The sequence below is a fragment of the Ursus maritimus genome, unplaced genomic scaffold (assembly GCF_017311325.1).
Source record: "Ursus maritimus isolate PB19 unplaced genomic scaffold, ASM1731132v1 scaffold_11, whole genome shotgun sequence".
NCBI classification, from domain to species: Eukaryota; Metazoa; Chordata; class Mammalia; order Carnivora; family Ursidae; genus Ursus; species Ursus maritimus.
This window is the reverse complement of record NW_024423453.1, coordinates 35,372,360-35,398,418: the sequence shown is the minus strand read 5'-3', so window position 1 is coordinate 35,398,418 and position 26,059 is coordinate 35,372,360. Positions and strand designations below refer to the sequence as shown.

The 26,059-nt window shown below is 46.6% G+C and overlaps 1 protein-coding gene across 1 annotated transcript; it reads right to left on the bottom strand.

The window, feature by feature from the left end:
- Nucleotides 1–9,803: 9,803 nt before the first annotated feature.
- REELD1 (reeler domain containing 1) lies at nt 9,804–21,516 on the bottom strand. The gene is made up of 6 exons (XM_040626034.1): nt 21,206–21,516; nt 17,794–18,016; nt 15,408–15,571; nt 11,841–12,153; nt 11,254–11,317; nt 9,804–10,437 (listed from the first exon to the last, which is right to left on the bottom strand). Exons 1-6 carry the CDS (start codon nt 21,411–21,413, stop codon nt 9,829–9,831), a joined length of 1,581 nt encoding a protein of 526 aa, XP_040481968.1. The 5' UTR covers nt 21,414–21,516; the 3' UTR covers nt 9,804–9,828.
- Nucleotides 21,517–26,059: the final 4,543 nt, after the last annotated feature.

Below are 26,059 nucleotides of genomic sequence, written 5' to 3'. Positions count from 1 at the left end.
GATGCAGAACGCATCTCTGACCAGACCTTGGGCAGGAACAGGAGGGAAGAAAAGGCCACCAGAAGTGACCACAGACTATCCCACGGCTGCCGGGGAGGGGGAGAGGAGGATAATAACGCCCTCCAGCTATACGCGGAGGGTAGTGTGCTTGCTGATGCTTTGAGTGTGATGACGAATAAGGGGATTTGCCTACCCGCATAAAGCGTGAGGGCAGGCCTCCCTGAGAAGTTTACATTTAAGCATCTATGGTGTGCCAGCTGTTTACGGTGTCAGAGATCGAGAATACAAAGATAAAGAAAGTGCTTCCTGTACCTTCAAAAGGTTCAGAGCTGCATAGTGAAAAAATAATCTCATAGGATTCAAACAACAGGATTTCAAGATAGCCCTAAGGTCTATCGCTCACAATAAATCTGCCAAGTACTTCATGCCATCCCCATTTTGGAGATGTGGAGACTGAGCTATGAGACATGGAAGGACCTTCCAAAGTAGAGCTCATCAGTCACACTGTCAAGTTTGGGGTAAGGCCCTTCTTCCCGCCTGAATAGTTTATTTTTTTTCTTTTGTATGGCATGTGGCTTGGTGGAAATGGGGATGAACAGTGAGATCCCAACGTCTCTCTCAGCTCAAAGGTTTCATAGGGACACACTGCTCTGTCTCACATGGGTTAAGAGAACACTGCCCCCTCGCCCCTGTCTCCCAGCACCTGGCTGAAGGACTCTTGCTCCATCTAGAGAAATAGGCCCCAAGGACTTACGGGAAGTATTTTGAGGAGGAAGGACAGAGGGGCAAGCAAAGGAGAGATGATCGAGCTGGACTTCTCTCACCCCGAGTAGCTGTGCTTTGATCCATCTACGTATTGGGTTTCCATTAAGAGCAGATTCCTTTTGAAAAAGGAATTCTGAAAGTTGGGAGAGGGAAGAGGTGGATTGGGGTCAAGGGCTGGGTGTAATAACTTTCAGCTTGGTGTTCGGTCTAGGGCCCTGCTTGGAAATCAGACGATATCGCCACCCTGCCATTGGCACTCCATGGAGGCAAGCACCATGCCTTACTTCTCTTTGTATCCTGCCCCTTTAATACAGAGTCTGCCATGTGGCAGGTGTTCAATCAATGTTTACCTAAGTGATCTGAATTAATTATTCTGAATTAATTCGGGCTTCAATTGAGTCTCCAGCTTCGGTGCCCTCCCTTTTTACTCCTGAATGTTCAACCTCTCATCTTCCGAGTCAGTGGTGACCATCCTCAGAGAGGGCTGGAGAGAAGACAAAAGGCTTTCCTCCAGGGTCCAGGGGAAGCCTTCAGGAAGCATGGCCCAGGGAAGGGAGTCCATGCTGCCTCCCCGGGGCTGTTCTACAAAAATAATTGCTGGTCCCATGGGTACCACTTCTGCTTTGCACTCAGGAAGAACTGGGAGTTACTCACGCTCGAACAATAAGGCACGGACAGGAGCCCGAGAGCGTGGCTCCTGGGGGCCTGCGAGGTAACGCCCTCCACAGATGCTTTGAATGGCCTCGTATATACAGAATCGTTTCTCTTGCAGAAATGCCTGGTTGCACCCATAACCTGTTCATGCACTGAATCTATATTTCAGTTCTGCTATGTGCTAGGCACTGTGCTAGGTGCTAGGGGATACAGAGGAAAACAACACGCAAGAGTCCCTGCCTTTATGAAGTTTCTAGTCATCAGAACCTAAAGCAGCAGTTCTCAGCCATGGCAGCACATTCGAATCACCTGGAAGCTTTAATAACTCTGGACGTGGGCCCCACTCCCAAGAAGTCTGGTTTAATTGGCTCGGGATCCTGATGTCAGTGTTCACAGCTAAAGGATTTGGGGCTAGATGAGAGGAACTCTAAAGGTCTACGGAGAAGCTTCTAGTCTTTCCAATTATGCAATGAGCCAATCTCCCTCATTACTTATTGAAGTTGCTTATTAATATTTACTTATCCAAGCTGGACCTTTCCCCTTGCAGCAGGCTGTGGGAGGAAAAGGGGAAATGCACAACTTGCTTTTTGTTCCCCCCAGAATTTCAGGACAGCTGTATGTCTCTTAGCTTTCTGCATCAGGCGTCTTTTCTTCTGGAAGCCGAGACCCTACCAGCTCAGGTCCTGAAACCTGGATGGTGGAGACGGGCAGCCTGGGTCTTGCGTCTGCCTTCTGTCATACTGGGCCGCTCATCACTGCCCGTGGTCGTTCCTCCTCTTGACTTCCGTTTCTCTGTTGCTGGGTCCCAAGTTCTTTTGGTCTCCACCGCTTAGATCCGGGTGACTTCAGTGTTCCTTATGGCTCTGGAAGGTAGCAGTGATGCCTGAGCTGGAGTCAGGAGCCTCTCCCCCTGGGTCCTCCCTCCCTCTCTCTCTCTCTCCAGTCCTCCTCACCATTCCCACCCCTGCGCCGTCCCTTCTCCTGCCCCAGCGCCAGGCTTTGTCTAAACTCCATCTCCACAGCTCTGCCTCTGGGGCACAGGCCCTGCAGCAGAGCGGAGGCCGCCTGTCACCCAGCATGTGGGGCTGCAGACTGGACGCTGTGATCTTCCTGCGTCTCCGCCCATGCCGGGCGGCCACCACGGCTGGCAAGCGCAGCCTCCGCGAACATTAACATTAAGAGAGAGCAAAGCAGGTTTGCTTGTCTGTTTGTTTTTTAATACCCAGAGGAGTTGATTTGCAACCCCAGAGGGTCTGGCCAAGTAGCGGCTGAGCTCAATCAGAGGGCTCGGGCTTACATAATGCCCTGCAAATAATAATAATAATAACATAATAGTACTAATGCTTGTGCTACATTCGGAGCTTGAAATGATCAGTGACATTTCCCCTGATGAGGTTAAACAGCCTGGCTCTGGGGCCGCACATTTGCATAATAAAGATCAGAAGTCACTGGCGGCTACATCTCTCTCAGCACTGGCCACCCTGTGTCCTTGATTCAGGGACACCACATTCTAATGTACTTCCATATGCGGTCCTGGGCAGTGATTCTAATCTTTGGCTTGCATGTGAAATGTCAGCCTTTTTTTTTTCCTTTTCTTTCTTTCCTTTTTTTTTTTTTTTTTTTTTTTTTTTTTTTTTTTTGTTCTGAGAGAACAACAAATTATGTTTCTAAATGAGAAGGTACTGCCTGTAATGGATAATATAATCTGAAAATGCAGAGGCAACATCTGTGACCCGTGGTGCTAACCTAGCAAGCTGTAGCTTATTTTTCCAGCCTATCAGTTGATAGGAAAACATCCCTTCAGATGTAATAATTAATCATTAGTCAAAATGGATATTCCCACTGGTTCCTTGCTTCTCAGACAATCTTGCCTAGCCTGACCATAAATCAGGAAAATACATTCTTTACTATCCAATGGGATATATTTCCAGGCACCCTCTTTCCTCCATCAAGTAACAAAACACTTTGCAGAAACTGTCCATCATCAGCTGATGGATGAAGACCCTCCCGATGTGCCGTTTGAAGGAAGGCGAAGCAGAGACCAGAGGAAAGGACGCAGTAAGTTCAAGACGGTGGCTGCAAACCAGGGAAACATCTTATCGTGGTGGCTCTTAGCTGGGTGGTGGGACGGTGACAGCCAGCACCTTCGCCAGGTGGGCCTATTGGTTCCTTTTCCCTTTGTCTGTCTTCTCCCCCAGCCCAGTGCTGGGGCCTTGTCACCGCCCAGCAGGTCCGACCTTGGCCAAGCCCACCATGAGGGCCAGCCCCCGTGTCCCATTGTCCTCCTGGTTCCAATGGCAGGTGCAGATTCATCATTCCAGGCATTTTTCTGCTTGATTCCAGGCTCGCTCTGGACCCATTGAAATATTTACAGCACCCAACATGCTCCAAGTGTGTCGGAGAGAAAAGTGGGTTAGAAGTCAGGATGGAAGGAAAGAGTCCGAGGACGGCCCTAGACTGATTTGTTGTTTCACTGTGAGCTCTCAGCGGCCTTGTTCTGCTCCCCACCTATAAAAAGGAGGTGTTTTTAATGAGTTTTAACCGTGTTTGTTGGTTAAATTTCTGGGGCAGTGCCTCAAGGTGAGGGGAAAGGGGGATGGGGGAGGGAAGGAAGAAGGGAAGATACAACTTTAACGAGAGTATCCAGCTTTTATTGTCCCACCTAATTAAGCAAAGTTAAAAGTTCAAGTGAGTCAAATGACCTTTAAAACCAGTCCTAATTTTTGAGCCCTATGTTCCTCTATCTCAACACTGCTCACTCCATCGCTAAATGTGGAAATGATTTAGGAAAGGCTGCTTCATCCCGGGGCCTGTAATTGCAACTCATAGTTACGAGACCAGCAGTCCCCAAGCGGGGTGGTTCAGGCCTCCAGGGACATTGGGCAATGTCTGGAGACGCTTCTGGTTGTCACAACTGGGGAGGAGGGAGCTACTGTCATCTAGTGGCTGGAGGCCCAGAGGCTGCTACCCACCGTACAATGCACACGGCAGCCCCCACAACAAAGGATTATCCAGCCCAAGACGTGGAGCATGTAGAGGCTGAGACTACCGATACCGAGCCAAGTGTGCCCACAGGTGAGCCTCTGGCCTGGAAAGACTCCGTTCAGCTCTCCTCCTGCCCCAGCTCAGTCTCTTCTCAGCTTCTCCCTGCCAAGACTTTCCCAAGCCTTGGATCTGAGACACAGAACATTCCCTGCCCTGGAGACCGTGGCCCACAGAGCTCTAGGGTGCCCTTCTAGACGGCAACCTGCGTCTCCTGATGCCCATGCACCCTAGACCTGCCCAAGGTGCTCCAGATTCAACTTCAGTCCAGACCAAGGCCTAGGGAGAGTAACACGAATCTTGAACTTTTCATTCACTCATTTAGCAAACATTTATTGATGACTTACTATGTATGAAGAACCACTCCAGGTGCTGGGGGACTAGCAAGGAGCAAAACAGTCTCTGCCCTTATAAAGCATCCTAGTCTGGTGGAGGCAGACAATAAACACACAAATAAATACCTAAGATGCGGAGGTGGTAAGTACTATAAATACTGTAAAGCCGGGAGGGACCTAGAGAGAGGAGACTGCAAAGGCTGGGAGAGCCTGTCTGATAGCAACACCGGAACAGAGCTCTGAAGGCTTGGGGGTGTCTGAGGGGCTGGGGTTCCAGACAACAAGAGCAGCCAGAGCAAGGGAGCTGAATGGAGGGGTACCGTGTTCAAAGAGGGCTCATGACAGCACAGTGGATGCCGGGAGCCGGGAAGAAGGTGGGGGGCAGGGACAGGGCTCACAGTCCCTGGTCATTGAACTCAGATGTTCACACGTTATCCTGAGAGCCATGGAAAGCCACTAGACAACTCAGAGACCCTGTGGCCTAAATGGATTTATGTTTTCAAAGCAAAAAGTCACCAAGATTTTCTGAGTACAGATCCTTTACCTCTTTGGTTAGGTTATTTCTAGGTACCTTATGGTTTGGGGTGCAATTGTAAATGGGATCGACTCCTTAACTTCTCTTTCTTCTGTCTCACTGTTGGTGTATAGAAATGCAACTGATTTCTGTGCATTGATTTTATGTCCTGCCACTTTGCTGAATTCCTGTGTGAGTTCTAGCAATTTCGGGGTGGAGTCTTTTGGGTTTTCTACATAGAGTATCATGTCATCTCTAGCAGTTATGTGCACAACAGCCAAACTATGGAAGGAGCCCAGATGTCCATTGACAGATGAATGGATAAAGATGTGGTGTATATAATGGAATACTACTCAGCCATCAAAAAATGAAATCTTGCCATTTGGAACCACGTGGATGGAACTAGAGGGTATTATGCTAAGTGAAATAAGTCAATTAGAGAAAGATAATTATCATTGGATCTCACTGATATGTGGAATTTGAGAAACAAGGCAGAGGATCACAGGGGAAGAAGGAAAAAAAAAGGAAACAAGAAGAAACCAGAGAGGGAGACAAACCATAAGAGACTCTTCATCTCAGGAAACAAACTGAGGGTTGCTGGAGTGGAGGGAGATGGGGGGGATGGGGTGGCTGGGTGATGGACTTTGGGGAGGGTATGTGCTAACGGTGAGTGCTGTGAATTGTGTAAGACTGATGAATCACAGACCTGTACCCCTGAAACAAATACTACATTAAATGTTAATTTTTTTTAAAAAAGGCACCAAGAAATCATCTGACAGTCCTCAGTGGTCCTGGTAGCTCCACCCAATTGTCAACTGAGCTGGGTCTCAAAATGTTCACGTTTTCTTTTCTCATGTAAAGAACAGAATCACAAATGAAACCTCGGACTTCCTTTTATCATAACAGCCCTCCTGCTATTCTAAACCAGAGGTGGCTGGGCCTGCTTCTGCACCCCCCAGGGCCCTCTGCCTACAGACAGAGCGAAGTTCTTCCGAAGATGCTCTCAAGTTTAATAAAATGAGGAATGCAAATTCATTTCACTTCGAATAAAGGAATTCCTTGCCACACACCACGTCGAAAAGAAGGGGATAGGTTGGGGTGGAATGATATCAGATCACAGAGCCTGTGTTCCGGAAGTGCTGGGATCACTGATAAATACCCGAACTCCAAGCATGGGAGAGGGTATATCTGTAATTTATTCCCAAATTGCCAGCCATCTCCAGACAACTTTTCAAATAAAACGTGACACTTGTTTAAATATTTACTGGTTTGTTGACCCATTTTTTTTTTGTCGTTGTTGTTAATTAGAATTTTTTTTAAGGAAATAAGCATTGTCACAGCAAATTAAAATCCAGACGGCCTCGACAGTGGGATAGCTCAGCCAGGCTATAGACGAGCATGAAGTTGTGAGTTAGCAAAAGTGCTGTATCCAAGGGGAGAAATCGATTAGAAAAATCAGAAATAGCTTCACAGTGTAAAAAGGTTGAGGGTCACCCCTACTCTCGATCTGCATTAAATTAACACGATATTAAATTGACACGATTTGTTTGAAATATAGAGTTTTGAAAATATACAAAGTTTTCAGCAATTGTTTTTCTGTTCTTTTCCCTTAAATGTGTACTTAGCCCAAACCCCCTTCTCGAAGAAGTGGCTGGCCAGACAATTCTGTAGCTGTTCCTACGAAACAAAAAAGCTATGTTAAGATGTTGCATTTGAGTCCGTTGCCTTTTTTTTTTTTTTTTTAACTTTTAATGGCTTTGTGCTTTAGTAAATGCCTTCAGGTTAACACTTCCTACTGGCTCCCCTCTGGGGCTTCTCTGAAGCCAGGCTTAGAGGACCTTCAAGTTCACAGTAACAGAGGGGTTTTGTGTCTCATGACTACAGGTCTATGGACTCCACTGCTCCTGCCAAAAAAGAGTTTCCTCAGAACGTCTCAGCAAAAATGTCTGACCCCCAGCAGGCGTTGTAGCCATTGGCGACCATGACAACTTGTGCCGGGACCGCCTCCATTTTTGGGGTGGGGGAGGGGGGTCACAGGGGAGAAGCTGTCGTGGAAAAGGAGTTTTCGGTGGTCACGGAGTTTCTCTAAATGGATTAGATTTAAAGACAGTGTTGCAGCTACAAGGTGACATTAGGGAGTTAGTCACAGCTGGCTTAAGGTTGAATGTACACTTACCCTTCACAACAACCAAAAGAGGTAAAGAATTCTGCTTTTCTCTGATGAGGAAGCAGAGACTCAGAGGTCTGGCTGACTCTTCTGCCATGCTTTGCTATTTTACCCATGGAGTCAGGAAGAGGAAATGCCTGACCCTGAGATTTCCCTCACCCCCTTCGATGCTTTGCAGGGAAGGTGACCCAGGGCTCCTCCTGGGGATGAACACCCCCTCCTTCTACACTCACAGAGGCCCCATGGCTGGCTGGCAGTCTAACCAGAGAAGTGGCGACGTAAAGATAGCTTCAAATCCTTTGCCACTTCTCCCATCCAGAATCAAAATCCATTGCCCTTCCCTTTGAAGAAGGAGGGCTGGCCCATGACTTCCTGTAACCACAGGAAAGTGGCAGAAACCACATTACTTCCAAGGCTAGGCCTGAAGAGTCCCCCAGCTTCTGGTTTTGTCTGCATGGAACACTGCTCTGGGAACCCAGCCACATGCTATAAGAGGCCATGGAGAGAAGGTACAAAGTGCCGCCCACACTCATCGACAGCCCCGGTTGAGCCCCAGCCAGCAGCCAGCACCAACCCCCAGCCATGTGAGCGAGTCAGCTTGGCTGTTCCTGCCCACTCAACAGCACACGGAACAGAAGAACTGCCCAGCTGAGCCCAGGCAACCCCAAACCGTGAAGGACCATGAATGGTGGTGGTAGTGGCTATGTAAACCACCGAGCAGGGGGTAGCTTATTTCACAGATAATTGTGAAACAATTTTTTATTGTTGGCCAGAGGATGATGGCCGGAGGAGAGCTCTCCACTGGTGGGGTTCCTCGTCTGCATCTTGAGGAGGATATCATTTGGGGGGGGGGGTTATGTAGAAGGGAGTATAGTACATTCGTTTATTTCCACAGTATTCCTAGAACACATTCATGTGTGAACACATAATTACCTAGGTCTCCATGTTCCTAATGAGGCACTCTTCTGAAGCCGGGGAACAGATCTACCTAGGCCAGAATCCAGGAGGAAACAATCTCAGAATCAGTGCCCTAAGAGCTAAAAGAGGCTGGAAAAACAGTGGGATTTATCTCTTTCCCATACATCCAGTTTTTAAAAACATGTTTTTATTGTTGGATTGAGAAGTCACGAATCCGTTTCTCTCTTAGGCAAGTTAGTATCAACTTATTCTTGAGTCGTTGTGAGAGTTAAATGTGAAAACGTATGCGAATTTCTTAGCACAGTACCTGTGTGATTTAGGTGCTCGATAAACACCCTTTCCAAACGTATAGTGGTTTGTCGTTTCTACATTAAAATGTTTCGTGACTCTGGAACAGGTTTACCTCTGAAAAGGCAGCTAATTTCTGTGTCCTCTTAGGTGAGTAGATTCAATAGTTATATTCAAACCCGTCTTCTTGGCCGCACATAACACCTACGGGACACTAGGCTAAATCGAAGTGATCTTCATCAATCACGACAGCAGGAAGATGGTCTTTGTCCATGACGCCGTCTTCTTCTTCTCCCTGAAAAGATGAGTAGAGGCTCTTCCTCAAACTGTGTGGTATCATCATGTTTTCCAGCCTGACCTTTGGCAAAAGGCAGTATGTTTGCCGGCTGTTCGGATACATAAGCCCCCCATCAAGTGTAAATGGACGGGAGGCCTCAGATCCGTTTGCACCTGATGAAGAGGCTTGCTTACCCCTCTCTGGTGTTTATGCGGCACATACCCGTTTCCCCGCAGATGTGTTCGATCAAGCTCTCTGAAACTGTCCTTGCTTCAGATCCATTTCCGAGGGGGATTTGCCAGGCTCCTGAGTTTCCAAGAAGACGGAATACCCTTGCACTCACCGAGTCAACCGAAGCAGAGCCAGTTTTGAAGGCTGGTGTTGACAATGAAACTTTTCCGGGGCTGTTTGGAGAGGTAATGTGAGGCTGCAGTTCTTTTTCTTGTTAGAGACACTACCCCAACATTACTTTTTTTCAAAGAGTTAGAGGGGACGAGGCTGACGTGCCGAGGAGGGACAGAATTTCTCTCTCTGCAGGTTCCTTAAGGCAACAGAGGAAGCTTGGCGGCCACAGGAGTCTAGTTAACGAGCAGGTTATACAATATTCATTGTGCCGAGTTTAACTCTTCAAACAGAACGTCTAATTGTGAATAGAAAAAAAGCAGCTAAATTACAGATGTTAAGACAACAAAGCTCGGGAGGAACTCCCTCTGTTGATAAAACTGTCCTTTCACAGCTTCCTCCGCTAACTGCTCGCTGACGGGGGCACAGCGAGTCCCTGTCATCAGCTATTCTCATTAGCTCCGTTCCGGCTGAGACACTGCAGGGTCCACGGAGGGCCACTCGGAGGCCCGGTACGACGGTCTTCTCAGGGGGCTGTTTTCTCGCTACCCACAGACGAAGTGATCCAGTTGTATTCCGCTTCGACCAAAACAAAACTGTTCTCCCCGATCTTCCTGACACGTGCTGGCTCGCCACTGTCGCTCCTGGCAACAGCATCCCCGGCGGGCTCGCCCAAGGACACTTCTGTCTGTCTGTGGCAATACTGGTTGTGCAGACAGCGGAGGCCGGCAGCCAGGGCCATGCCCAAGGTGGCGGAAAGGCAAAGCAGGAGTCCCAGCTGGGGAGTCCTGAGCTGGATCCCTGAAGGGGCACTGGCTCCCTCTTGCCCAACCTCAGGCCTTGGGTGGGTCTTTCTGGGGTATCCCACTCTGTCCCCTCCATGTCCTTCCCCCACTCTGGGCTCCTGGAGCTTTGACTGAGGTGAGAAGCTGGCGGAAGGTCCGGATGCTCTTGACCGGCTGCCAGCAGCAGGTGACCCAGAAGCAGGAGAGGTGTGGAAGACAGGAGTTGGGGTGGCTGCCCCAGCCCCATGCCCAGTGAGTGCTTCAGACAGCCAGAGGTGCCGAGGATAGCTGAGATGGGCAGTGGACAGAGTGGGCCTCATCACAGTCTTATTAGAGGACTCCATTTTGTCCTAAAAAAGCAAAGGGGAAAAAAAAAAAGAAGTCAAAGGACCTGGTCTTCTTCCAAGCTGCCACTGAACTTTACACTTAACCTGTGTTTCTTGAGGATTCCCAGGCAGCAGCTGAAAACTTAGCCTTGTGCCTGCTCCCAAAAGAGCTCGGAGTAAAATGCCCAAGTAGATAGATATGCCCCTGTGATTGATGGGGATGAGGTGGCTAATGGAAACCCCACAAAGAGAGCATGGAGGCCAGTTACAATAATAGACCTAGGGTCCTTTAAGAGGCTACCAGACCAGGATGCCTGATTATCATCTTCAAGGGCAGAAAGCTTTGAGTGTCTTTTCATGCTGGGACTCATGCAAGAGGGTATTTAATCTTGCTGTAGGTTCCAATAAATTTGAGTAAGAATATTATACCATGTTTTATTTTGTGTTCCTTTTAAGACTTCAAAGGAATAGTAAATCAGTGGCCATGTATATTTTATATTGCCCATTGATCTAACCTCTGGAACCATACATGGTGTTTCGAGGCCAATGTTGTAAAGGGGGGTGGAGAGGTAGGGAGACAGGAATTATTAACTGAGGCTAAGTGGGAAAACAAATCACTAAAACTATCAATTTCTACAATTGTCGATAACTTCAGAGACACTGTGTATAACAGAAAGGCTGCTATTGATTGGTAAAAAGAGGCTGTGCGTATATTCTACCCTTGCCTCCTTCCCTCGAATTTTGGTTACTAGTCTAATAGCTCTGCTTTCCCAGTCTGGAAATTCCCACACTGGAATCAAAATATCAACCTCATCACCCACATACAACCAGGGTTGTTACCTGTTCATCCCTATCCGAGGGCAGGCAAGTTTCCAATGAACCAAAGCTTGGATCATCCTGAGCCCTAAAGGGAAGGATAGAAGGGCTAAGAGAAGACTAAGTATACAGATCAAAAAGCACCATTTCCTACCATTGCTGTGTATACTGACAAAATCGGATTTCCTTGGAAAGGCTCCTAAGTTTGGAGCTAGGGGCCAAAGGCGAAAGGGGGAGAGAGGTGGGAAAGAGGCAAGTGAGGATAGCAACAAAGCCTCACTGAATGCTTTCATTTATTTTTTATAAAATATGTAATTATCTATTATAAATTTACATAGCTCTTCTACAAAGCATATATTTATATCCGATTTTAATTATAGCAGCATGTCAGAGATCTCACCCTATCCGAGAAAGTACAGTTTCCCCAGGGGATTTTCATACCCAGCCCTTTTTGACAGTAGCCCTTCTATAATCAGGGTTTCTTGTTCACTTAAGAATAAATATGGTGAGATCTTTTCCTGTCAGATGCCAAGAAGTTTAGACTCCCTCAGCACCCCAGTGTTTGGCCTTATCCCACCACCACACTGAATGATTCACCCGTGGCCCATTACCTGAGGTGGGTGCTAGGGCTGGAAGCAACGCCCTCTGAGAAGAATCTCCTGAGAGCCATAAGTCTCTCCAGCCCACGGATATCCAGGGATGGTTCTAGGGTTGGGTTGCTGCCCCCTCTGGGTTGCTGGCCATTGCTGACTGCAGTAGCTGTGTGTGAAGATGATTGGAACAGAGTCTCTGCACCCACAGGAATCTCTGTCACCCAAAAACTTGCAGGAAAAGGATCTAAGCTGTTCTCCTCTGCAGTTCCAGTTGGGGCAACAGCAAAAATGTTTGCACGCTGCTGGGAAAGAGCGCCGGGGGGACTGGGAGCTAAACAGAGATCCAAAGACACCACAAAAGAGAGTGAGAGCATTTCCTTGTATTGATTAGCACAAGCGATCATGATAATGGGGTAAATACCAGAGACTTTAATGTGACTTTAGGACAAATCGTTAAGTTTGGGCCACTCAAAAGTATCAACAAAAAGATGATCCGCCCAGTAATAGAAGCCCTTGACCGAGTGGCAAAGGACTCAATTTCTTTTTTTATTTCTTTTATTTCTTTTTTTTTTTTAAAGATTTTATTTATTTATTTGACAGAAATAGAGACAGCCAGCGAGAGAGGGAACACAAGCAGGGGGAGTGGGAGAGGAAGAAGCAGGCTCATAGCGGAGGAGCCTGACGTGGGGCTCGATCCCAGAACGCCGGGATCACGCCCTGAGCCGAAGGCAGACGCTCAACCGCTGTGCCACCCAGGTGCCCCAGGGCTCGATTTCTAACACCTTTGTAAATCGTAAGTCTCTGGCCCTGTGGGCTTGTGCATTCTTCACGTTCACTACTCAGGGAATATAGAAACCACTGTGACCACTGTTTTTTTCTTACCTCTGCCAAAAACTGCTTCTAGCTAGAAAAAAAACCCAAAATCAGAATCCCACAAATCAAAGATTTTTGAAAGCCTTAGATCTTTCCTGCCATATTATTAACAGTAAAAGTCTCCCTGGTGATGATAATGACTTGAGTCTCTGCCATGGGCAGAGTCTAGATCACTGCCCTCCACTGCCCTCCACCATCTCATTTCCCATCCGTGACTGACCAACGTGACAGCCCAGAGCTTTAGAAATAGCAATTAGAAACAGCGCAGCAAGCAAGCAAGCACCAGTTTTGGAGTCAGACGACTGTCTGGGTTCAACTCTCCATTCCACTAACTTCTGGATTGGGGCAAGTCCTCCCAGAGCACCAGTTTCTTCTTTTGCAAAATGGGACCAATAATGGTTCCTACAGCCTAGAGCTGCTGAGGGGTGAAATAAAATCACTGATGTAGAAGCATGGAGCACAGTGCCTGGCACAGATGAACATGCAACGAGCATGGTATCATGCAATACCATGACAACGCTTAGGACGACAACGATGGTGTTCACAGAAAAGCACATTAGCGGAGGTGTCTCTGGCCAGCGCTCTAACTAGGTTGAAATGCTTTTTATTTTTTCTTTTAGCGCCACTCTTCTCCAAAGCCTTCACCATTCAGAAACATTGAGATTGAAGTGGAAAACAAAAAAGCCTAATGGACACACAGAATGTGGCAAAAGCTCGACAGTTTTAAACTCCCGCCTGAACTCGAAATGCGTTCGGACATTTCTCGCAGGTACATTGTATGACGGGCGTTGCTGTGAATGCTGGGGATGCAGAAGTGCCGAGTAGTGGCCATTGTTGTTCCTGAACTCGAAATCTAGGCGGAGAGACTCTCAGATGTCCTGCCTTATAAATGACAGTGTGATGAGAGATTTAAATCCAGAAATAAGAAGGCAATTACATTTGCCTCCCAAGAAGTACAGGGGAAAGTCTCACAAAGGAGATATTTGAACCTCCCCTTGAAAGATAAATAGATTATCAGGAGGAACAGCCCAGTTTGAGGAAGTATCAGAAGGCAAAACATGGAGATCATGCCTAATGGGGATGGGCAGACCCCAAAGTGTCCTGAGGGTCTCTTGGGAAATAAGTTTGAGAAATACAATATACTATCTTCCCCATGTGAACATTCATTATTCATAATTTGCCCACTGCAGTCTTCTTATACTTAAGAAATCTATTTCACTCTGCTAGATGACATCCCCTCCCCCCGCCACAATGCACATGTACACACACGCTCCTTTTTCCTCTGAAAAACACTGGGGTTTGTGTAGACGAATGGGCAGGAAACAGGTGGGCCAGGAGGGCAGGAACATGTGCGGCAGGGTACTGAGGGGTGTACCCTGTAGCTGCGCAGACGGGAGTCTGTCACCCCACCCCGTGGTGGACAAGGTTCCCAGCAGGGTCCCAAGACAGACTGCAGGGACAAAATGATGCCACTTCCCGACACCCAACTTTTAGTCATATTCATATTAAAACAAACATGCTTGGGATTAAAATGCAACATTTGCATGATTTAGAAAATGAAACATGAGACTTCAAACACACGTTGGGTTTGCAGGGTTTTCCTCAGGCCACACTGTCAGACCCTGAGACCCTTACTCTGCTTTTAGGAGTATCTTGGTGGGAAGGTTGGAGGGAGTGGTGCTGGGCAGCTGAAGAAGACCGTTTGGGCAAAGGCAGAGTACGGAGAGTGGCCAGGGTAAGCTCTGGGCCTGGGTCTGCTAGACTGAGCCAAGTCGGGCATTAGCATGTTGGCCAAGAACAAAGGACAGAGTCCAGGAAAGTGGAATTGAAAGGATTAAAGATGGGAGCGTCTGTGCAGGTGGCCTCTCTGAGTGCATCGGTTCTGAGCACTTAACTAGAGATCGATAATGGAAATGAGCTCCATAGCCCCAGGAATTTTCAGGTGAGCACTGTATTCCATAGCTGTATTCTCACTCTATTCTCTGGTTTGGTTTTGTCTCAGAAGTTCACGGGCCAAAGGAGTCTCAGGTTATGTGGTGAACCAGGAAAAAAGTCCATTGCCGTCAAAACAGCCTCTCATTCCTGTTTCCTTTCTCCAACCCAGGCTGCGAAGAGCCATCTACCTACCATGGAAACTAACAGTGAAAGCTGCACAAGTTTTTATATATGAAGGAGAAAAAATCATCTCTTTCTCGTGCTGCCCATGGAGCTCCAGGGGTCTGAAGAACCCCGCTAAGACGTTGTGATGATTGATTGGCTAGTGTGGAAGTGGGGGGGGGAGGTGGGTGCTGTTGTTTGGCTTTGTGGCAGAATCCAACTCTCCACCCCGGGGCCCCCCATAATTTGTGAGGTTGAAGCGGACAAACAGCAATGGCAAGCATCCCCTCCTGCCCTTGGCCATGAGCCACAGTGGCGGCCAAGGCAGGTGTTTAGTGCTTGTGTTGTAGGAACTGGAACCGGCAGTAGTAACTTCTAAATGAAAATCACATTTTTCCCAGTTTAGCTATTCAGAAGGCAGTTATAAAAATGTGATTAATTTAGGGGCATCTGGGTGGCTCAGTCAGTTGGGTGTCTGCCCTCGGCTCAGGTCATGGTCCCAGGGTCCTGGGATCGAGTCCTGCATGGGGCTCCCTGCTCAGCGGGGAGCCTGCTTCTCCCTCTGCCTCCCATAACGATGCCAGGCAGGCTCTTGAGTCCTGCGGCAAGCTGTACCTGGGGCGCTGCTTTCGTTTGCCTCCTGCCACCAGCCAGAGGTTGGCCTCGCTGGGCCGGGCTGCTCGTAGCCGTCAGTGTGGGCTCCGCGGTGTGTCTGTTGAGACACAACAGATGATTCGATCCTCTCCCAGTAAACGAAATAGGACTGGACAACTGACAAACTGTGGAAAAAGAAAGCAAAATGATGTGAGGGTTTGGTTTCCCTTAAATAACACCTGAAGAAGAGCAAAAGTCGACATGAACAGAAAAACTGAAGAGATGGTCGTATTGCCCTTTGGGTGACTCCGTTCTTTTTAGAAACAAAAACTCTATAGTGGCAAATAATTAAAACAGGGAAGGATATGTCTCAATTCCCCTCCTGAATAAATACAGTCATTAGAAAACGTCATTTTGGCTAAAAGGTGTCTTCTTGAACTGTTTAGTCTCAAAAGGTTCCGTCCTCAACTTTATTATTAGCCATTACCGGGATATTGTTAATTGAATTACTCTGTTAATTGAAAATTTCATAATTCTGTTGTACAATTGTACGGCTCTGTTGTAATTGTAGGTTCCATTGAAAATTAGAGATAAATTGTTGGTACTCTAACTAATATTTTGAATACTTAATGGCTTTCTTTAGTAAAAATCCCTTTCACAAACATTATCTCATTTATCCTTCCCCAAATTTCACTGAGGTAGGAATTATCAGCTAGAATCACTTTTTCCCAGTTTAAATATTCAGAAGGCAGTTACAAAAATGTGATTAATTTAGGGGCCCCTGGGTGGCTTAGTCAGTTAAGTATCTGTCTTCCACTCAGGTCATGATCCCAGGGTCCTGGGATCGAGTCCCTCATCGGGCTCCTTGCTTAGCAGGGAGCCCGCTTCTCCCTCTCCCTATTATGCTCTCTCTCTGTCTCTCTTGTAAATAAATAAAATCTTAAAATAAATAAAAAAATTAAAAGTCACTTAAAAGTGATTAATTTAGCTGAGGTCACCCAGAGTGTTAGGGTCAAATAAGAATTATGGCACAGGGGGCGCCTGGGTGGCGCAGGCCTTAAGCGTCTGCCTTTGGCTCAGGGCGTGATCCCAGCATTCTGGGATCAAGCCCCACATCAGGCTTCTCCGCTAGGAGCCTGCTTCTTCCTCTCCCACTCCCCCTGCTTGTATTCCCTCTCTCGCTGGCTGTCTCTCTCTGTCAAATAAATAAGTGAAAACTTTAAAAAAAAAAAAAAGAATCATGGCACAGGCCTCAGACACACCATCACTGTTACTGCAGGAAAGGATCCGGAAGGTGAGTGAGCACAGGGTGACTTGGGGAGAGGCTTCTGATCAAGTGACTTCATTGTCAAATGGAGATAATAGTTTCTAAACTACTTCCTATGAAGCACACAGCAGCTCTGAGGCAAACCCGGAAATACAAATGGAGACATTTTGAGAAATAAAAGAAACTGTATAGATTGAAGGTCTTCAAACAGCACACATCTCCCGCACTGGATCAGAACCAAAGCCCCCCAGGCAACAGCTAGTTTACACTGATAGTCAAGTGGATACTGGCCTTCCCAAATGGGCAAAATTATGAGGGCATGGTCTGTCCTCCTTGTTATCCTGCCTGCTGAGTTGGGCCACCAGGAAGGGATAGAAAAAGGGCACTGCAGAGGCAGGGAGGTGGGGGGGGGGGACCCATAGCTCATCTGTCCTTGTTCCCAGTGCAGAGGGGAGAACCTGGCAGGGAAAACAACATGGAGTCTGGATATATATGGCATAGAAACTGGGGAATACACACCCTTTCCCAAGAGTAAAAAAAAAATCTCTTTCTTGGTAAATGCAAGTGTCTGAAAGGAAGTGCAAAGCAAGTGTCTCATTTTGAGTAATGATGCATACACGGTGTTGCCTGTTGCCAGGAACTGTTGTAAGCACTTGGCATATACTGGCTCTTGCACCCCTACACAAGCCCTTGAGGTAAGTGCTGTCATCATTTCGGCCATCTGGTAGACCACAAGCCAAGGCGCAGAGACCTCAGTGGCTTTCCCTGGGCCCAGGGAAGTGTCTACTTGTCTGTCTGCACCAGCCTCTGTCTTTCTCCGTTTTCCCTCCTCTCCCACTGGTCTTTCTTTTTCCTCCGGTCAGAATGTCCTGGAGAGGTTGGCCAAGAAGTACCTGTGCGCAGAGAGGAAGGGAAGTCATGTGCTGCTGAACTGTGGACAATGACAAAGAGGGGAGCTGGGGGCAATCTCTTTTTTGGTTACCCTCTGCACAGACTGTCTAGTTGGGGCAGTCCTCGTGACCCTGTCCTTGTCATGAGGTGGCTGGAGGTAGGAGCTGAAGCATGAAGGGAGAGGAGAAGCACCCTTGCTTCAGAGTACAAGGCTCCGTTACCAAGAAGCAGCACTGCTCTCGCTCTTACAGGAATGTGATGTCTCCCACAGGCTGGGTAGGGGCCTTCCACTCGAAGGACAGCTTTCTCTTCCGGGACTTGTCAGAGTGGGTGACTGTGTCAGCGTCTTGAAAACAAGCCATTGCTTTGGAATGAGGAGGAATGAAAACAAAAGTGCCAGCTATTTGGTGATCAGACACTCTTCGAGCCTGAAGTAGAAATCCCATGAAATCACGACTGCTCGTCACGGTCACTGCAACAGAAAACATCTGTTCAAGGTGAGCCCTCTTGCTGTGGTTCCATTTGGTGATTCTATACGGGTATTTTCAAAACTAAAAGCTGAAGACCAGCCCCCAGAAAGTAAACAATTCATTAGGAGGAAAAATAGTTAAAGTGCTATTTCACACCCAAAATAAATTCCATTTAAATCAAAGTTCTGTGAAATATTAAAAAAAAAAAAAAAAGGAAAAATATGTTTGTTTTTTTTAAAGTTGTGGTTTGGTATGCCTTTCTCAGAAAAACCCAATTGCCATAAAGAAAAAGATGATTTAAAAAAAACTGTGAATATTAAAGAAATCAAAAGTCAAATTATAGGGGCGCTTGGGTGGCACAGTAGTTAAGCGTCTGCCTTCAGCTCAGGGCGTGATCCCGGCGTTATGAGATCGAGCCCCACATCAGGCTCCTCCGCTGTGAGCCTGCTTCTTCCTCTCCCACTCCCCCTGCTTGTGTTCCCTCTCTCACTGGCTATCTCTATCTCTATCTCTGTCGAATAAATAAATAAAATCTTAAAAAAAAAAAAGTCAAATTATAAACCAAGAGAAGTATTTGTAAATATACAAAACAGACAAATATACAAAAAGTAATGGTGAATCAATAAAAAGATGACCAAACCCCGAATTATCAAAGGACACAAACAGAAAATAAAATATCAATCATGATTTATTAAGGAGGGCACTTGTGATGAGCACTGAGTGTTATATGTAAGTGATGAATCACTAAATTCTACACCTGAAACCAATTTTACCATATATGTTAACTAACCAGAATTTAAATGAAAACTTGAAATAAAAAAAATCATTTAAAAAACCTTTATGAGACACAATTGAGATAGCTACCATATTAACAAACTGTAAAATGTACAATTAGAAGCAGTATTGAGAGCACTGTGGAAAAACTCGGGTACCCATTCACTAGTGCTGGAACCATAGACCATGCAACTCTTTGAGGGGGTAACCTAATAATATTTTCCATGTTTAAAATGCAGTTACCTCTGATATATGCTGCAACATGGAAGGACCTAGAAAACACTACACTGAGTGAAATTAGCTAAACACAAAATGACATATTGCACAATTCCACTTATGTGAGGTACCTAGAGTGGGTAAATTATCATGAAGACAGAAAGATTATAGAGATTACCAGGGTCTGGGAGGAGAGAGGGATGTAGATTATTGTTTAATGGGTACAGAGCTTCTGCTTGAGATAATGAAAAAGTTCTGGAAATGAATAATGGTGATGGGGTACAACATTGTGGATGTACTTAATGTCACTGAATAGTGAACTTCAATTAGAATGGCAAATTTTATGTTATGCACACACACACACACACACACACACATATATATATATATATATTTTTTTTTTTTTAAACACACACCAAAAAAGCCCAGAAATGCAGTTTCCCTTTGATCTAGCAATTTCACTTGCAGGAATTCTTCTTACAGACGTAAATAATATGGCAAACTCTTTTGTAATTAAATGAGTAGCTAAAACCAGGGTCATAACTTTATGGGCTTGCTAAATGCAGCTTAGTGTCTGCGATCCTTTTATTTTCCATGCTTTTGAACTTTCATTAATAAACATTTGTACGAGGATTTGGTTATTATTTAAAACCGGGCATTGTGCTAGGCATTGAGCATCCAGCCATGAACAGGATAACATGGTCCTTACCTTCAAGGAGCTCACACATTAGTGGGATCCCAGGAAAACAAGGAAAGAAAAGAAAACAGTGTAATCCCCGCACAATAAAGTAATAGCTGACCCTTACTGAATCAGGGAAGTGCTCCCTCCAGCTCTTTATTATGTATATTGTCTTAGTTCCAATCACAATCCAATTATGCTTCCTTCAGGTTTTTTATTAGAGTTCGGGTGTCACAATATTGTGGGTCATTTTTACAGCTTTTTCTCCCTAATATAGAGCTTCGATGTTTACCATTTTCATTCCCTGAGCCACAGAGCATGGGGGTGCTGACATATTGATCCCCTCGTGCTGGGGATCATACTATGGTGGTTGGAGCCCCCCAGAAAAGTTGCCCCCAGCTTTGAGGAGCCCCTTGTGTTTGCCCCAGCATGCTCTACACATATCATTTCCTCACTCTATCGTCATGTGACAAAATTTGGGAAGCTCTGTCGGAATAGCCTGAATTTCAGTTTGGGGAGTTTGCTGCCAGAGCCAATATATTGCTCACCTACTTTCCCTCCACGCTTACCAACAAAGCAGAATGATTGGGGAAAACAATACTTACAGTGTAAATTTTATTTTAATTTATCACTTCTAATTGCCATCAAAAGAATTAGCAAAGTCCAAAGGGGGTCGAGTTCACACATGGCTGCACGGACGCTTTTCTGTCTGCACTCAGCTACCGCCTTCCACACCTGGAGATTTCTTCTCTGCTTCTTCTGCTGGGAGCTTGGTCCAAGGTAAGGTAAGCAGGCAGGACTCTAAAATGTGTGTTGTGTGTGTGTGTGTGTGTGTGCGCACATTTGCGTATGTGTGGTGGGGATGCTACCGTCCACCCCTAAATGCCCCAGTGCCTCCATCCTCCTGAGAGATGATTCAGAGGCACGTTTCATGTGGTTTCTTAGAGGGTCCCCACTGTGATTGAGTCCAGTCGCCCACGGCAGTGACCTGCCCCATCTCTTACTTCTTGCCGGTGTCTCTCCCTCCCCTGTCTCCCTGTCCTCGTCTATACTTCCTGGAATCACCTCCCAGATAAACTACCTGCCCTCAAGTTCTCTCTCGGCTTTTGCAGGCACCCAAACTAAAATAGCAGGAAATACTCTTCACTCTGCAAATAACTTCAGTTTTAAATAATGAGAAACAAAAGCCTATTTTATACACACACACACACACACACACACACACACACACACACACGATACATGAAGTTTGTTCAGGGTAATTATATTTATATCTTATAAGAAGGATGGATAATTTTTTTTATAATTATGCTATTTATGACTTCTTGTAAAAACGAATATCAATACAAAGATTAGTTATGTGGTTCTCATGATACAAATATTTCATGCTTATCTTTGGCTAAATGCTTGCTTCTTAGGATTAAGTTCAACTTTAGCAGAGGAAACTCCTGCTTGGGACAAACACAGCTTGGAATTTGTCAGTAGGGCCCGGGAGGTCTTTCAAAGCCTCTCCCCTACATACCTGGAACCGAGTCACCTGGCGAGTAGAAAGACCTGCCGGTGTGAATGGTGATGTGGTGGGTCCGTGGGTCCTGAGGCTGGGCTTGAATGTGTTTGGGCTGCATATCCTCACAGGCCACCGAGCCAGCACCATGGGAAAAGGCAGCTGAGCAGGAAGCCAGGCAGAGGGCTGCACAGGCCCAGCCTCCGAGGGTGGCCAAGACCCTCATCCTGCCCTTTCCTGTGTCACAAGAAACAACAGCTTCAATCCAGATGCTATTTAAGAAAATGATATGACGTCCTTTTGAATGTGACTGATTTGAATACACACCGCCTTTAAACCTGAGATACCATTAGGGCTGCCTCCCCAGAGGGCAAAGGCTCAAGGTCAAGATCAAAAAGATGTGCCAGGCTATAGGAAGTGTTTCCGTTTCTAAACATTTAAAAATAAAAGAAAAATTAAAAAAAAACCCAAACCTCTCTTCTTATAATTTTCTCATAAGACCAGACTGCTTCTTTTTAAAGAAGATTTAATTAAGTCAAAGAAATAAAACCAGAAAATATTTGTATCCTAACGTGACTCTTTACAAGCTGTCTGATATCCAAGGGCAGTGTGAGCTATAATCCCTTATTGGTGAAGTGAGACACCCAATATTCCAACATAGTCAGGCAGCAAGGCACATGGCGGCTTGGATTAGTGTTTTATTGCTACAATGCAAAGGAGATAGTTGAATGATACAAAAGTTCTGCCAACTTGGAATGCCAGTTGCTTAGAAGCAATTGTTAAGTTTGCAACACTTTGATATTTTCTTGTCCTTCCTCTTATTGACTGTTCAGTTACTTCACTACTTTTTCAAAGAGAAGATGAGCAGAGAAATTTACACCCAAGCCTATCCACTGTGCGCCTTGTTAAATTCATTGGTTGGGGGTGCGGGGAGGTTCAGGAATAAAATAAAATGACTGGATAAAATAACATTTAAAGAGTACGTTTCACTTTTGTTTGCTAACTCTAATGTCATGGACAGAAAGAATTAAAAGTTGTGTAAAGAAGTTCTCGGATGAGAATAATGTGAGAGACAGCAAATACGACAGGTGAAAGCCCTCTGAATAAACATTAGGACTGTTAGGCATTTTTAAAAAGGAGTTGTTTGTTTTTATATTTTTATATACATAGGAGTTTTCAAAGTTCAGCTAATATGTTGATCTAAGGAGCGATGCAAGGCGACAAGAGCCCTCCTCTTTAATCAGCTAGTTTTAAAAGGTAAAAATAAAATACTTTAAATGTAGTGAAAGCAGCTATAAAAGCAGTGGGCTACGGAGATAATCCATACAGCCAAATAATCCAATGTCATTGACCCCATCCTGGCTTCACCCATCACCACCCCGCCTCTTACATTGACCAGACGCAAGGAGACAGGAGGGTGACCTATAACTCCAATCTTTTGGACGTAAGAGTCTTTCAGACAATAACTTTCTCTGCTAGGTTTCCTTTCCATGAGGTTAGAAAAAAAAAAAAAAGTGAAAAACCTCTTCACCACAAGGAACCATTCCTACAATTTCCCAGGCACATTAAGAGATAATGAACAATGAACTGTAAAAACACATTCTCAGTTGAGGGGACCCAGGGCTTTTCCGTTTTCTTCCAGAAGGACCCCAAGAAAATGTCCTTGGAGCCTTTGTTGATGGCAGGAGGCGGTCTCCTCTCCCCGAATCAGATCAAACACAGCCGCCTACAGGGGAAAGGGCTAAGAGCCACCCCCACAGAGCCCACCCTCCCTTCCTCAAATCTTGAGGTTTCTGCTTTCCCACCAGCACTAGTCTACCCGAACCCAGGAAAGCATCCGCTTACCTAGGAACACACTTTCCTTCAGGCTTGAGGGACCGGCTTCCCCCCTCCGAGTTGCAGAGCCGCATCCTTTAAACAAGTCTTTTCTTCTCTCTCCTATTTCTCCTCGAATGGGCAGGAAGGCAGCTGTCACGGCTAATCCTCAGCACCCGCGGGAGCTGTCCCTCAAAGTCCAGATCCGGCCTTAATCCCATTGGTTTTCTCTAGGACCGCATACGCGTCCTCGCCCGTGGTTTCCACACCAACACTGTGCAAGCCTATGTCAGAACTAGAGAGAACCGGACTGGTTGTGCCCGTGACTGGCATTGGCACCCTCTACAAGAGCTGGATGCCTTCACCTTGGTTTCCCTCCCGAGGGGAGAGCGACTGAATCAAAGAAATCCTAGTGTCCTCTGCTTCTTGAGTCAATGGGAGCTGAAGAAGTTATCGCTGGTGAGGACTGATGCCATGGCCAGAGAGCCATGTCTGGTATATAAAATTGCCACAAGCCCGCTCCCTCCCCTTTCAGTGGCACTGAAGCTGGAATTCCCAAAACTGCAGGCATATAAATATCACCCGAGACACTTGATAATAGCAGAAAGCCTGTAGATTGGTGGTTCTCAAAGCGGGATTCCCAGAGCACACCATCAGCATCCTCTGGAAGCTGTTAGAACTGCAAATTCCTGGAGCCCATACCAGATGAATTCGATACTATCCCGGATCCATAAACACTCACTGCAAAATGGAGGAGACTCAAAAGGCTACATGGTGTCTGATTCTATTAATATAGCATCCTGAAAAAGACAAAAGTATAGGAATAGAAACAGGTCAGCGGTTGCCAGGGGCTGGGGTTGTGGGGAGGAGGAACTTCAAAGGGCAGCACAAGGGGATTTGGGGGCGATGGAACTGTTCTGGATCTATGGTGGTGGTAGTTACACAACGGTACATTCTTGTTAAAACTCAGACCGCACATCAAAACCGTACATAAATAAAAACGGTATGTAAATAAGTAGAATAAACAAAAATGGAGGTGACAGCAATGCCCAAGTAGCTATCAGGGAATGATCAGTGGGCTATCATAAAGGAGTTAGATGAGATTAACTCCGCGAGAGCCCAGAAACCTTCGCAGAAGTTACATTTGAACTGTACAATAAACACTGAGCAGAATTCTTCATGGCAATAAAGACTGGAGAACATTCTAGAATAGCAGGCATGTATTGAATACTTTTTATTCCATATCCTGACTACCGTCCCTGTAGAGTCTCCCTGTTCAAGGTGTGGTCTGTGGTCCAGCAGCATCACCATCACCCAGGAGCTTGTTAGAGGCAAGTGCAGACTCTCAGCACCCCCAATGTCCCCGCCCACCCCCCCACCCCCCCCCACCCCCGGCCGCCCGCAGATCCACAGAGTTCATTTCATACGCACATTAAGTTCATTTCATATGCACATTAAGGCCCGGAAGTACTGCTCTGGAGAATCTAGCCAGGTCTCAGTCCTTGGAAGAGCCGTCACATACCATGTGACATAACCTCCCATCTCACCTGATGAGTTAGTCAGAGATGGCCACTCGCCCGAGACTAGGTGATCCACTGATTGGGCAGCAATCAGCTACCTTGAGAATCGGGACTTTTCAAGAAACACAGATCCTTTGAGCTGAAAGTTTCAGAAAAGCTAGGGTTGGAATAGGTGACAGGGCAAAAGCCCAAATTGATTTGATTCCAGAGAGTTCTCTGTGGCATTCTCCTTTATTAGAACTCGTTTCAGGGGTTTTTGTGTGTTTGCTTGTTTTCGTCTTTCCACCTGTGAAGCTGGACCATGGACTCCTGCACAGGGCCTGACATGTTCGAGATGTGCTTCGAGAGAAGGCTGCAAGGGAGGAGGAAAGCAACCAGACTCTGAAGCGGTTTGCATGTCATGGTGAGGAAGTTGAAGCATATCCAGTGGGAAAGAAAGGGGTTCCTGGGGCCGTGTAAGCCATAGAGTAGCAAGACAGGCAGCTGGGATTCCATGAAGGCCGTTGTGGAAACAGCCAGGGTGCCGGGGACAGAGACGAAGGGCTGTGGAGAAGGCTTCTGCATTGCGGGCCAGTAAGAAAGGAGGGGATGAGCAGTGATGGTGGGGGGACCAGAGGGAGCGACTCAGGAGATCATCTGGAGATAGACTTCGTAGGGTTTGGTGACTGACTGAATGTAGGGTACCCAAGAGAGAATTCTAGCACGTACAGTGTGGGGTGAATCAGAGTGGGGGTGGGGAGAGGGGCTCCAGGGAGAGCAATGGTTTGACCATTAGGCCTTGTCTCCATTCCAGGAATCTTGATGAAACGGTGACTTCAGGAGGAAGCACTCATTTAGAGACTACAGTCTTACTGCTGTAGTGCTGGTTTCAGGGCCGATTCACTTGGCCGGTCATGGCGAGTATACAGGAGGCAATGTAGCCTAAAATCACCGGAGGAGGCTGAGCCTCCCTGACCTAGGACTCCAGGGTTCCCCGTGCAGAGCGAAATCAAACTGATTAAATCTGGCTCCTCTAAGCCTCTGTCCTACCAGGAACAGGACATCTCGAGCTTCTGTTAAGTAATAAGGGAATCTGGGAGGCCTACGAAATTAGGGTGAGGGCCTTCCATTGTTATTACCCGAATTTTCCAACCTGATGTGGTCACTTGAAAGCTGTTTGCTCAGATGCTTCCTAGCAAACAAGGGTTCAAGTCTTCAGCCACACCGTGGCCTCTCCTCTCTGAGATTCTGCCACCCCCACATGTGTGGCCACAAGTGGGGTACAGATTCCGGCCGCTATGGGGAGCATGGTTAACCTCTTCTCCACCATCCACCTAGTCTCAGGGCCAAAGTCTCCCTGCACTCCCTCCCCCTCCCTGGTCATCTGGCATAATCTACCCGCCACAGGTGGGGGGTAATGTAACAACACTTCTGCTTTGGCTCTGCAACCCAAACTCAGGATCTGGGGGTTCTGAAAAGCCAAGTAGCAGGTTAGAGAGGGTAGAGGGGTACAGCAAATATAAATGTCTCCATAATCATCCTGCCATTCACCCACGTA